The following is a 13,677-nucleotide window of genomic DNA, read 5'->3' as shown; positions in this document are numbered from 1 at the left end:
GCCATAGAAGTATGAGTGTTGTCAGCAGTTTCCACTGACAATCTGATGTGTGTGGAGGTTGTCAGACAGGAATGGATATTCATTCTCAGAAAGGGACTGATTTTATTGCTTCTTCCAGCGCACCATGTAAGCCCATCTGCTATACGATATGAGTATTGCCAGTAATGAATCCATTTGAATATCATGAATAATATACCCCCTACTGTAAAATATGAAGATAATAAATATAAGGAGCTCTGTGTCAACAAGAAACATCAGGCTACAGGTTGCATATGTAATTGTTGGAGGTTCTGAGACAAGTACATTATAATATACACTCCAGATGCTGCAGAGGTGCCTTTTGGAATTTGGGTATGTTCACACTGAGGAATCTGCACGGAGAAGTTGTGGCGGATTCCGTTGCTCGTCCCCGCTCACAGCCACGTGCGTCTTCGCCTGTGCCATAGACGCCATTCTATGCACAGGCAGATTCCGCCGTCCGTCCAAGGAATTAACCGGTTCATTCTATGGACGGACGGCGGAATCTGCCCAACCATAGAATGGAGTTTATGGCATGGGCGGAAATACAGGTGATCCGCGCGGATTCCTCACTCTGAACATACCCTAAGACTAGAATGCTATTGCTTTCCTCCAAGTGATCCTGACGCCTCCTGTATAGTAACAGAGATTCACTATTTGTAGGAAATGTTTGTTGTCTTAAAGGGAAAAACATTCTTTTACATCAATTGGTGTCAGAAAGTTATATAGATTTGTAAATGACTTCTATTAAAAAGTCTAAAGTCTTCTAGTACTTAGCTGCTTTATGTTCTGCAGGAAGTGGTGTATTCTTTCCAGTCTGACACAGTGCTCTCTGGAACTGAAAATAATAACCACTTTCTGCAGGGCATACAGCAGCTGATAAGTACTAGAATTTCGCAGGAATTGCGCCAAAAATGTACCCCTGCTCTGGAGCAGTTGTAAATTTTTGAGTGGTTTACGCCTGTTTCCAGGCATAAACCTTGATAAATGAAGCATGTAAGGAGGCCACACCCCCTCCCTACCTTGCCAACACCATGCACCCCTGCTAAACAGCTGTGTGAAGGAGCTTATGCGAGTGCTGCAGCCTCCTTATCTGCAATATGGTTCATACTTTTTGTAGTGCTGCTGCACAGTATTGCAGCGTTTTCATGTTCAATGGAATTAGCTAATGCACCGCCGCTTCAAAAAGTATGTCGTTTGCAGGTACGAACTAGCTTGCAGCCAATGTAAAGGTTCATACAGGCACTTTAATGTCTCTAGAGTGTCGCTGTCGTTATAACTTTCAAAATCTAAATCAACAGTAGATGTGAAATAAAGCAAGTTTGCAATTTACATTCATTATTTTGTTTGTTATCATGCTGTAAAACAAAGCTATACTTACCAGAAATCCAGGTCCAGTCTCCTGAAGACAGATTTTCTGACTTGTGCTGGTTGTAAAAAACAGACTAAACACAGGAATTCCGGCCAGTACAGAGAGTCACAGCTCCATCAATAACATGACTGTCTTCTCTCTGTGAGCACTCAGATGATCTGGGAAACATCGGACTTCCTGTGTTTAATCTCTTTGAAAAAAAAAAAGTCAGGAGTCAGAACACTTTTGTTTTGTGTTTTCCATGATAACTAAAAAAAAAAATAATGAATATAAATTGCAAACTTGCTTTATTTCACATGATTTAGATAACTCCCTTAAAGGGGTTGTCCAGCGAAAAACCTTTTTCTTTCAAATCAACTGATATCAGAAAGTTCTCAAGATTTGTAATTTACTTCTATTAAAAAATCTGAAGTCTTCCCATACTTATCGGCTGCTGTATGTCATGCAGGAAATTGCTTTATTTTCAGTTTGACACAGTGCTCTCTGCTGACATCTCTGGCCGAGACTATGAATCCCCATAGAAAACCTCTCCTGCTCTGGAAGTTCCTGTCTAGGCCAGAGATGTTAGCAGAGAGCACTGTGTCAGACTGAAAATAAAACAACATTTCCTGCAGAACATACAGCAGCTGATAAGTATGGGACGACTTGAGATTTTTTGATAAAAGTAAATTACAAATCTATATAACTTATTGACAACAGTTTGAAAGAAAACAATTTTCGCTGGACAACCCCTTTAATGTCAGTCAATGATTGTCACCAAGCCCCCTTTTACGGTCTCAAAGAGGTTCTACAGCTCAGTACAATCCCCATAATGCATTCTCATGATGTGTCTCTTACTTCATTCTTTGCAATCCACATGTTGAGTAGTGGAGAAAGATTTTGTTCTGGAGACGAGTTCTTTGCGTAGGGTTTATCTCTTACAGCATTGTCACCTACACCGTATGCATTTGGAAATCTCATTGAAACAGATTGTCTGCCAAGTAATAAAATCGAGACTAATTAGAGATTGTGTAATCTGCCATTCTCCGTACCCTAGGTGTTTTCATAGAGCAGAACTTGTGAAGGAGATTATTTCAGGCCTCGATTCGGAGTCTAATTTATGTCTTTATTAAGCTACCATATGTGTTAACGCCAGAGGCTCAACTGGATCTGATTGACAGCTATGGTTTGCAGTGCTTTATAGATAGAGGAGGCGAAGCTGTCAGAGCTGTCGTTTGCTCCCTGACTAAAAAAAAACATGGAGAATTTCTGTTCTTTATCTCCAAAGAGTCGTTGGGAATTACTAAGGATGCGGTGGTGCGAGTTTAATTGCAAGGTGCTATGTAGAGATGAGTGAACCAGCCGGATCTCTGCTTCGTATGAATCAGAAATCTCGGCGGCTGACTCCCGCTGTCTGCCGGCTCCGTGCAGCGGGTGGATACATCGTAAGGAACGCCTGGAAAACTGGCCAATGGCTGTATCCCAGTTTTCCAGGCGTTCCTTACAATGTATCCACCCGCTGCACGGAGACAGCAGACAGCGGGAGTCAGCCGCCGAGATTTCTGATTCATACGAACCAGAGATCCGTCTGGTTCGCTCATCTCTAGTGCTAAAGTATACCCTCACTAGAGATGAGCGCAACTGAAGCATACTCCTTTCCCTCTGAACCCGATCTTGCGGCATTTGAATAACGGTGACTGAAGAAGTTGGCTGCAGCCCTTAGGAGTCCAGGAAAACATAGATATAGACTATGGCCTTAAGGCGGCATCCAGCTTCTACAGCCACTGCTAATCAAATGCCGCACAATCGGGCTTGGAAAGACACAAGTATGCTTGAGTAAAGGTGCGTTTACACGTAATGATTATCGTGCGAATTTGCGCGATAACTATAGAATTCGAATGATAATCGTACGTGTAAACGCAGCGAACGATCAAAAGACGAACGAGAAATCGTTCATTTTGATCTTTGAACATGTTATCAAATCGTTGTTCGTTCGCAGATCGTTCCGTGTGAACAGTCGTTTGCCGATTTAACCAATAAGTGAGATAGGCTTAAGCGATCGCAAAACGAATTTTCTGTACGATATATCATACCGTATAAACGCTGATCGTTATGGAAAAAAATTGTTACTCCGACATCGTTAATCGTACGTTCAGGCCAATTATTGTTTCGTGTAAACGCACCTTTATACTCATCTCTAACCACCACCCATTACAGGTGTAATAAAGTAATAGTAAAGGTGGAACATAAAATCCTGATCTTGCTCAGCCACCATACAGTACCTGCTGGACACATCCATGGCCAGTCACCGTCTGTGGTCAGATGATGTAAACTTCCAAGGCTGGAGACTATACACTCACCGGCCAATTTATTAGGTACACCTGTCCAACTGCACGTTACCACTTAATTTCTAATCAGCCAATCACATGGCAGCAACTCAGTGCATTTAGGCATGTAGACATGGTCAAGACAATCTCCTGCAGTTCAAACCGAGCATCAGTATGGGGAAGAAAGGTGATTTGAGTGCCTTTGAACGTGGCATGGTTGTTGGTGCCAGAAGGGCTGGTCTGAGTATTTCAGAAACTGCTGATCTACTGGGATTTTCACGCACAACCATCTCTAGGGTTTACAGAGAATGGTCCGAAAAAGAAAAAACATCCAGTGAGCGGCAGTTCTGTGGGCGGAAATGCCTTGTTGATGCCAGAGGTCAAAGGAGAATGGGCAGACTGGTTCGAGCTGATAGAAAGGCAACAGTGACTCAAATAGCCAACCGTTACAACCAAGGTAGGCAGAAGAGCATCTCTGAACGCACAGTACGTCGAACTTTGAGGTAGATGGGCTACAGCAGCAGAAGACCACACCGGGTGCCACTCCTTTCAGCTAAGAACAGGAAACTGAGGCTACAATTTGCACAAGCTCATCGAAATTGGACAGTAGAAGATTGGAAAAACGTTGCCTGGTCTGATGAGTCTCGATTTCTGCTGCGACATTCGGATGGTAGGGTCAGAATTTGTCGTCAACAACATGAAAGCATGGATCCATCCTGCCTTGTATCAACGGTTCAGGCTGGTGGTGGTGGTGTCATGGTGTGGGGAATATTTTCTTGGCACTCTTTGGGCCCCTTGGTACCAATTGAGCATCGTGGCAACGCCACAGCCTACCTGAGTATTGTTGCTGACCATGTCCATCCCTTTATGACCACAATGTACCCAACATCTGATGGCTACTTTCAGCAGGATAATGCGCCATGTCATAAAGCTAGAATCATCTCAGACTGGTTTTTTGAACATGACAATGAGTTCACTGTACTCAAATGACCTCCACAGTCACCAGATCTCAATCCAATAGAGCATCTTTGGGATGTGGTGGAACGGGAGATTTGCATCATGGATGTGCAGCCGACAAATCTGCGGCAACTGTGTGATGCCATCATGTCAATATGGACCAAAATCTCTGAGGAATGCTTCCAGCACCTTGTTAAATCTATGCCAGGAAGAATTGAGGCAGTTCTGAAGGCAAAAGGGTGTCCAACCCGTTACTAGCATGGTGTACCTAATAAAGTGGCCGGTGAGTGTATACACTCAACCATTTTTGTTCTCGTAAATTCCCCAATCATTTTTATAGTTCTTGAAAAAGCACTATATTGTAATCTGTATTCTTCTTCTTCCATCTATTCTTCTGTGAATAATACAGAGAAATTTACATTTAAAGACCTCTAATTTCCCATAGGAAATAATGGCCCACAGGAAATAATGGACACACTCTACAGCACTAACAGCCAATCACAGTACATATGCAAATAGCTGAAATATAGCAACCAATAGAAATTCTAAGGTCTTGCCAGTCAATGCCTCACAACATCCACACAGTCACATGTCCACTATTGTCCAATAGAATATGCAGAGCTGAGCTAGTGATGTAGCCGAGCCGATAACCGCATGACACAGCAAAGCTGAGCCAGTGATGTAGCAGAGCCGATAACCGCATGACACAGCAGAGCTGAGCCAGTGATATGTAGCAGAGCGGATACCCGCGTGGCACAGCAGAGCTGAGCCATTGATGTAGCAGCGCCGATACCCATGTGGCATAGCAGAGCTGAGCCAGTGATGTAGCAGAGCTGATACCCGCATGACACAGCAGAGCTGAGCCAGTGATCTATCAGAGCTGATACCCGCATGAAACTGCTGAGCTGAGCTGAGCTGAGCCAATAATCTAGCAGAGCCGATACCCACATGGCACAGCAGAGCTAAGCTAGTAATGTAGCAAAGCCGATACCCACATGAAACAGCAGAGCTGAGCCAGTGATGTAGTAGAGCCGATACCCGCATGACACAGCAGAGCCAAGCCAGTGATGTATCAGAGCTGAGTCAGTGATGAAGGTACCAAAGTCACTCTTAAAGTGACGTTATATAAGTTGCCCCTAAAGCAAGGTACCAAAGTAGCTCTTTAAAGGACAGTACCAAAGTCACTCTTAAAAGGAACAGTACATAAGTCATTCTTAAAAGCGACGGTACGTAAGTCACTCTTAAAGGAACAGTACTAAAGTCACTTTTACAGGGACAGTTGCTCTTCAAAGGGTGGTACCTAAGTCCATTTTAAGGGACAGTACATAAGCTGGTCTCAAAGGGACCATATATAGTTAATTCTTAAAGAGTTGGCACTAAAGTCGCTCCTTAAAGGACTGTACTAAAGTCACTCTTAAAGGGACAGTACCAAAGTCGCTCTTAAAGGGAGGGTGTCAAGGGTTAAAGTTTCTCTTAAAGGGAAGTCACTGTCAAAGGGGCGCTCTTTTTAAGCACTATGTATTTCCCTGGAAATGCAGATCTAGTTTGTCATTCATGTTTTTTTTCCTGAACTACTGCTCCACGTATCTTGAATTATTTATTAGCTTCATCTAATGAGGAAACGGAGCTCACTTGAAGATGTTTAGAAGAAGTCTATATCTAATTCTTACTGTTTTGATTGTTATATAAAATGGGCTAGGATGAAATAAAAGGATATAAGAATATTAAGGGAGAAATTACTGTGACATTTATTTCTTATTTTTAAGTGTTTTCTACATTTTTTGCTATTTAACGGGTTATATATCAGCAGTTTTAAGCCAACACAACTGCTAACAGCACTATGTAGAAGATGGTGACAGCAATTAAAATACTCCTGGAGTTTCAGTCATATAGATTGCATGATCGTGAAATGCATGCACTAATGTTGCAGCAGGTGCTCTTGCAAGTGCTAAGGGGTGAACCATACATGTAAAGGGCATAGATGAGAGGAGGTAAGAGATAAGCGCTCCGTGCTTTGATCTCTGGGCACTTACTATGACAGCAGCCAGGACACTAAGGGCCCTATTACACTAACAGATTATCTGACAGATTTTTTCGGGCCAAAGCCAGAAATGGGCTATAAACAGAGAACAGGTCATAAAAGAAAGACTGAGATTTCTCCTCTTTTCAGATCCATTCCTGGCTTTGGCTTAAAAAAAAATCTGTCAGATATCTGTTGGTGTAATAGGACCCTAAGACACTTTATTCTTGAAACCATCAACAGAGGTATACATTAGCAGTTTATTAGGACAGCCGTCCTGTCTGCTCCTTTGCTGTGCTCCCTGCTTGTTCTAGGGCTGCTAATGTCTTCCAGCATCTTATTCCTCCTTCTGCTGCAAAGACCCCTCTGACCACTAGGTTACGCAGGTGGCCAACTTCTCTGGATTTATATTGGCAGCTTGTCTCCACCTGTTACTGCCATCTGCCAATCCAGAGCCACCTGCACCTATTTTAACCAGCTCCACACCCTGCTTTCTGCCTGAGTGTTGTTGGATTTTGAATTCTCTGTGGATTCTGATCTGAGTCTGCTCTTCAGATTACGCTTATAGCCTGAACCCTGTCTGTACCATGTACCTTTCCTGTTGCCAAGTCTGATTGTCTGACCTGCCCTGATCCTTCACCTGTCTGAATCCGATACCTGCCTCCTCCCAGGTACTGCGCTTACTCTCCTGCTGATGACCTGGCTTGCTGACCACGCATTTTAGTGCACCCCCCATTTGCTTAACTACAGCCATCTGGCCATAAAAAAAATTGTCATACCTTTTGACTCCTATGGGAGAATGTTGCACACACCTGTTGACGTGATGAAATTACTTGATTGAGTGTCATAATAACCTGTTCTCCGGGGCCTTGTACCGACATGGCGACCACACTTGTGGAGTGACCTGGTGTCCTCTGGCTGGAGAAGTCCAGCTTCCGCATCTTGGAGTGGGAAAAATAAAGAAAACCTAGTGGGCACTTAGTGGGGGGGGGGGATTTATCAAAGTAGTGTAAAGTAGAATTGGCTTATTTGCCTCTTGCAACCAATCAGATTTCACCTTTCATTCCTCACAGATTCTTTGGAAAATAAAAGGTGGAATCTGATTGGTTGCTAGGGGCAACTAAGACAACTCTACTTTATCCCAGTTTGTATTATCCAAAACAGCATAAACAATAGGCATCCACTATGACATGTAAACCGCTAAATGGTGTAAATGAGTGGATAACTGCCTGAGCCTAAATGCTACCTCTGTATAACTGAGCTAAAACAAAAAACAAAAACTGAGTAATGTAGCCATAATTTTAATTTAAGCATAATAAAAATACATAATAGAAAGAAATGAATCAACACTATAAAAACAGGGTGGCAATTAGTGATGAGCGAGTACTAAAATGCTCGGGTGCTCGTTACTCGAGATGAATATTTCCCGATACTCGGGTGCTCGTTTTGAGTAACGAACCCCATTGAAGTCAATGGGCAACTTGAGCATTTTTGCAGGGGACCCAAGCTCGGCAGAGGAAAGGTCGTGTGAAAACCTGTCAACCTGGAAACACCACAGAAATAGACAGGAAACAGCAGGGGCAGAATGCATGGATGCCTCTGAGGCTACCTAATCGCACCATTACACCAAATTTTGGGCAACAGCCTGGTTAAAACAGAGGTAGGCATATGAACCACCCAAAAACTCAGCCTGTCACAGCATGGCAGTGAGAACACAGTGAACCATTAAAACAGAGGTAGCATATGAACCACCCAAAAACTTAGCCTGACACAGCATGGCGGTGAGAACACAGTGAACCATTAAAAAAGAGTTAGCATATGGAGCACCCCAAAATTTAGCCTGACACAGCATGGCGGTGAGAACTCAGTGAACCGTTAAAACAGAGGTAGCATATGAATCACCTCAAAATTTAGCCTGAAACAGCATGGCAGTGAGGACACAGGGAACCATTAAAACAGAGGTAGCATATGAAGCACCCCAAAATTTAGCCTGACAGTATGGCGGTGAACAAGGTAGATAAGGCAGACGTTCAACCTCAGAAAAATTATTCTAGACACAGCATGACAGTGAGGACACAGAGAACCTTTAAAAGTGAGTAAGGTAGCAAGTGAGCCTCCCAAAATTTATGCCAGACACAGCATGGTAGTTAGGACAAAGAGAACCATTAACCCATAGGGGACACAGCCAGTTTTGGCATTTATGACACGGCCAAATTTTTCAAATATGACATGTGTCACTTTAAGCATCAATAACTTTGGAATGCTTAAACCAGGCATGTCCAAACTTTTTTCGAAGAGTGCCAAATTTGATGAAGTGAACAAGTGCGAGGGCCGACCATTTTACATGCTACATGCTATATGCTTTATAACACAGGCAGATAATAGCAAGCTGGATACCTGGGGGGCCGTAAAAGTTTGGAACGCGGGCCGCAAATGGCCCTCCGGCCGGACTTTGGACATGCCTGGCTTAAACCAATCCTTGTAATTCCAAGATTGTTTTTTTTCGTGACATATTCTACTTTATGTTAGTGGCAAATTTGGGTTTATAACTTAAGAATTTTTTTTGTGAAAAAACTCCAAAATGTTGTGAAAAATTAAAAAAATTGCATTTCTCTATATTTGAAAGTCTTTGCCAATAAGGAAAATAGTAATACTACATAAATTATTTATTAATTCATATCTAGAACATGTCTACTTTATAATAACAGTATTTGGTGAACATGCTTTTACTTGTTTAGGATGATAGAGGCCATTAATGTTTAGTAGCAATTTTCAAATTTTTCATGAAAATTTCAAACTGAGAAATTCTTTAGGCACCAGTTCAGTTTTGGAGTATATTTTGGAGGCCTGTATACTAGAAACCCCCATAATTTACCCCATTTTGAAATCTTCACCCTTTCAAGTATTTAAATCTACAGTCACACAGTTTTTTTTAACCCTTTGGGCATTTCACAGGAATAGCTGCAAAGTAAGAGTGAAAAGTAAAAATTTGCATTTTCTTTGCAGAGATTCCAATGTAATCCTATGTATTTTTTACCACACCAATTACCATTACCGATCCACCAATGCCGGCAATTGCCGATGCTGGAACTCTTTTGGGGGTCCAGTGGCAGTTACACTAGACTGTCAGCTATCAGCTGACAGTTTAGTTGCGGCTCCCGGTCACTGTTTGTGTAAACAGCAAGCATCTGAAGCTGCGCAGTTATAATACGTCATCGTGCTGAAACTAACCTTCTACCATGACGTATTAGAACATGCACGGCTAGGGGTTAAAAGTGAGTGAGGTAGCAAGTGAGCCTCCCAAAAATTAGGCCAGACAAAGCATGGTAGCACTGGCAATCCTGGAGAGATATTACATGTTACATAACCATACAAAAGCAGTTCATACGAAAGAACACTGGGACCGTGTATAAAGTGCTAAGTGCATAACAATCCAATTAATTAAGGGTAAACCCTGTATTAGCTGTAAAAACCATTCCCACCCCAAATATGAACCACAAAATATTACCAAAATCACAAAGTCTGCTCGCTCTCCAGGATGCCACCACCCCGACGCGCGTTTCGTAGCCTTCTTCCAGGGGTCGAAAGGACACAGTGTATATTTGTCCAGCACCGGGGAGGGAGGGGGGAGGTAGTTAGATGCACAGGCACCTCTCTCCCTCCCTGCTCGATGCCCTCCAAATGTATTGATTCAATACATTTATGGAATACTTTGGGGAGCAAGGACACTTGCTCCCCAAAGTATTCCATAAATGTATTCAATAAACAAAGCACACTGTACATTACATTACTTTACTTAACATACACTTCCATAGACACAATACAGTGCCATAGACTTCTACATAAAGTGCGCCCCCTGCTGGACACTCCATAGGAATTACAATTGATGCGACATGGAGAGAATTACAACTGATTTGTGACGTCACGTTTTTTTACAGAATCTGAACGCTACCTATTCTAGTAAATTAAGGGAAATAGCACTATATATGTATTTCCCATAATAAATGTAGGAATTTGTCTAACTTATTATAAGTAATAACATAACATTAAAAATACTTTTGGCCGAACTTCTCCTTTAACATATTATATAAACTGCTATGATCCTGCTGTGCAAAGCATTTCCAGAGATTTGCTTAACTACAGGCATCTGGGCATAAAAAAACTGTCATACCTGTTGACTTCTATGAGAGAATGTTGCACACACCTGTTGTCAGAGGCGATATTACTTGAATGAGTATTATATAACATATTTACCCTATAGTGACTGTTACATTGAAAATGTGTTGTTAGCTGAAACGTCCCCCTGGCAAAATGAAATGATCAATAGGCATTTTAGGAGTCAGACGCTAAGTAAAGTTAATTGACTAACTTTCTGTGGTCTTTCATGCTTTCCGTCTGCTTTTTTTGCACACTGTCTGCTCCATTGTCTTCAGCACAGCTATCTGTCTGGGGTACATCCTGTAACTGACTTCCTTTTCCTGTGTACAGGACAGTCTAGCCAGGAATTCAGTCAACTTATCCAAGTGTAATGGGAGAGATACAGTTAGCTGTATACCTGGCTAGACTGTACACAGGAACAGAAAGGCTGTTACAGGAATGACACCAGATGAGATGTTGGACTGAAGACAACAGAGCAGTTTGCATGGAAAGCAGAAGGAAAGCATGAAAGACCACAGTACGGTAGTAAAATAACTACCAATATATGTTCATTTATTAGACAGTTGATAATAGGTTTCATCATCAGACAACCCCTTTAAAGTTCTTACAATAGCAGGTCCTTTAATATACACAATTGGGCTGCATTCGCACGTTCCGTAAAGCTGTCCGGATCTGTGCGCACGGACAAATTTATAGCTCATTGCTTTGTATTGGGCTATTCACATGTTCAGTGTTTTCACGGATCCCCAATCTGTTCCATTTAAAAATAGGACATGTCATAACTCAGAATGGAAGTAAGGTACGGATTTCCCCATTGTCATTTACAATGCTTTAAACAGCTCCGTGAAAAACATGGACACAGATGCAAAACTGATGAAAACATGGACGGCTTCACGGACCAGGAAAAACACTGAACGTGTGAATGCAGCCTCATATATTGTGCACTGCTATCCTCCGTATTATCCATTTGAAATACTGCACATGAACAATAAACTGAGTAACATAATTCTCTTTGGATATTTTTTAGGGATAATGTAATATTTTATAAAAAAAAAATACCCTGACTAATTTATTTATTGTAACCATTTCTTCAGTTGCTACAAGCACAGGTTTTTTTCCTTACATATTGAGTTGGACATGGAGAGATCTCTAGCCAGGGTTGTCAATCTGCAGCCTAAATATTCTATGTTCTAATGATTCCTGGTTTTTTTCTCCTTCTCCTGTACAGATCACTAAAAAGGAGGCTGAGCTGCGGCACATTTCTTTAGATATAGAGGAACTGGACAAGCGCCTCTCCACTGTTCAGTCTGAGCATTCTGTACAGAGGTCTCTGCAGTCAGTCAAGTGGAAGGAGATCTCAGACCTGGCCAAGTCCATGAAGAAGCTCTCCTGGTCATCGCCTGATCCACTCTTTGATAAGCAATAATAATCCCTATCTTACACTTCTAGTTACAGGGTCATTTTAGAATTGTTCTTAGGCTGGTGGCACACAGAGTATTTTTTTGGAAAACTGCTAATGCAGTTTTTGATGCAATTTTTGAAGCCAAAGTCAGAAAGGAGAAGTAGAATCCTTTCTTAAAGTGTACCTGTCATGTAGTCTGGATCCGTGCGGTGTGCAGCCCATTTGCCATCAGTACGGGTATCCGTGGGCGCAGTACCGGCCCAGCATGATCATCTCCATGGTTACCCAATCTTCCAGTTGCAAATGGATTGCACACTGTGCCCGGTCCAGACTAAGTAGCTGATAAGTATAGGAAGACTTGAGATTTTTTAATAGAAGTAAATTACAAATCTATATAACTTTCTGACACAAGTTGATTTGAAATAAAAAGATTTTCACTGGACAACCCCTTTAAAAATAATGCCATGGCGTTTTTATTGCTGTTTTTCCGAGATTTTAAGCCAGTGTGAAGCCAGCTTAATACAGTAAATCAGACACAGACATTTATATAATTATTATTATATCTATAATTTCTTAGAGGAAAATGAATAATCAGCTATCACCTGCACACTGTAAAGGCCTTTGTGATACGCTAAGTTCACTTTTCTCGCATGGTTCCTACATTGTAACATCTGGCAGCTACCATGCTAGCTAATGTGTCACACATCCCTGCACATACCATGTGACAACACTAAGAAATATGTACAGGTGTGTGAATTTCAGAAAATACCAAGGCCATGTTCACACAATGAATGCTTTCCATAAATCACCGCCGTTGTTGCAATTTGCCAGTACTGACCGGGATGATCTTCACTAACACCGGCCACTCTGTGATCCAGCCAGGTCACAGAACGGCCAGTGTTTCACGCTGTGTGAACCCGGCCTAAGAGTGACCCATGATGTGAACAGATATAGAAGAATAAATGTAGTACAGTGAACCCTTGGATTACAAGCATAATTTGTCCTGGGAAAGTGCTTGTAATCCAAATCACTTGTATATCAAAGCAAATTTTTCCATAAGAAATCATTGAAACACAGACAATTCATTCCACAACCTCAAGATAAGGTACGTAAGGCATTCTGTATCAATAAAGAAGACGGTGTCAGTAAGAAAGGGGTTAATTAGTTAACTCTCTTTCCACACACTACTCCCCAGGTGGCTGCAAACCTGCTGGTGCTAGTACCTGCTGGTGCTAGTGCCGGCTGCCTGGAGCAGCTATTGGTGAAAGGGGTTAATTCAGGGGTCAGAAGAAAGCAGTCATTCACTATCCAGCACCACATGTAGGTAAGATGGTGACATGTGCAAGGCCCTGGAGAGTTGAAGCACTCACCGATTGGGTGACGTTTGTGCACGCAGGATCTAGGTTGCCTGAACACTGGAGTAGGAGGCGCCGCACCCTCACTC

General features: G+C 42.2%; 1 protein-coding gene across 2 annotated transcripts in view; it reads left to right on the top strand.

Annotated features, from left to right (window-relative positions):
- LOC138794794 (myosin heavy chain, embryonic smooth muscle isoform-like) overlaps positions 1-12,671 on the top strand; it is a 35,070-nt gene extending 22,399 nt beyond the window's left edge. For both annotated transcript variants that reach the window (XM_069973667.1, XM_069973666.1), the window contains exon 8: positions 12,060-12,671. In XM_069973667.1, the coding sequence (XP_069829768.1) occupies positions 12,060-12,257 (198 nt within the window). In that variant the 3' untranslated portion in view covers positions 12,258-12,671. The remainder of the gene's footprint in view (positions 1-12,059) is intronic.
- The last annotated feature ends 1,006 nt before the right edge of the window (positions 12,672-13,677 follow it).

Source organism: Dendropsophus ebraccatus, chromosome 6 (genome assembly GCF_027789765.1).
Source record: "Dendropsophus ebraccatus isolate aDenEbr1 chromosome 6, aDenEbr1.pat, whole genome shotgun sequence".
In the NCBI taxonomy this organism is placed as follows: Eukaryota; Metazoa; Chordata; class Amphibia; order Anura; family Hylidae; genus Dendropsophus; species Dendropsophus ebraccatus.
This window is presented reverse-complemented; position numbering and strand designations above follow the sequence as displayed.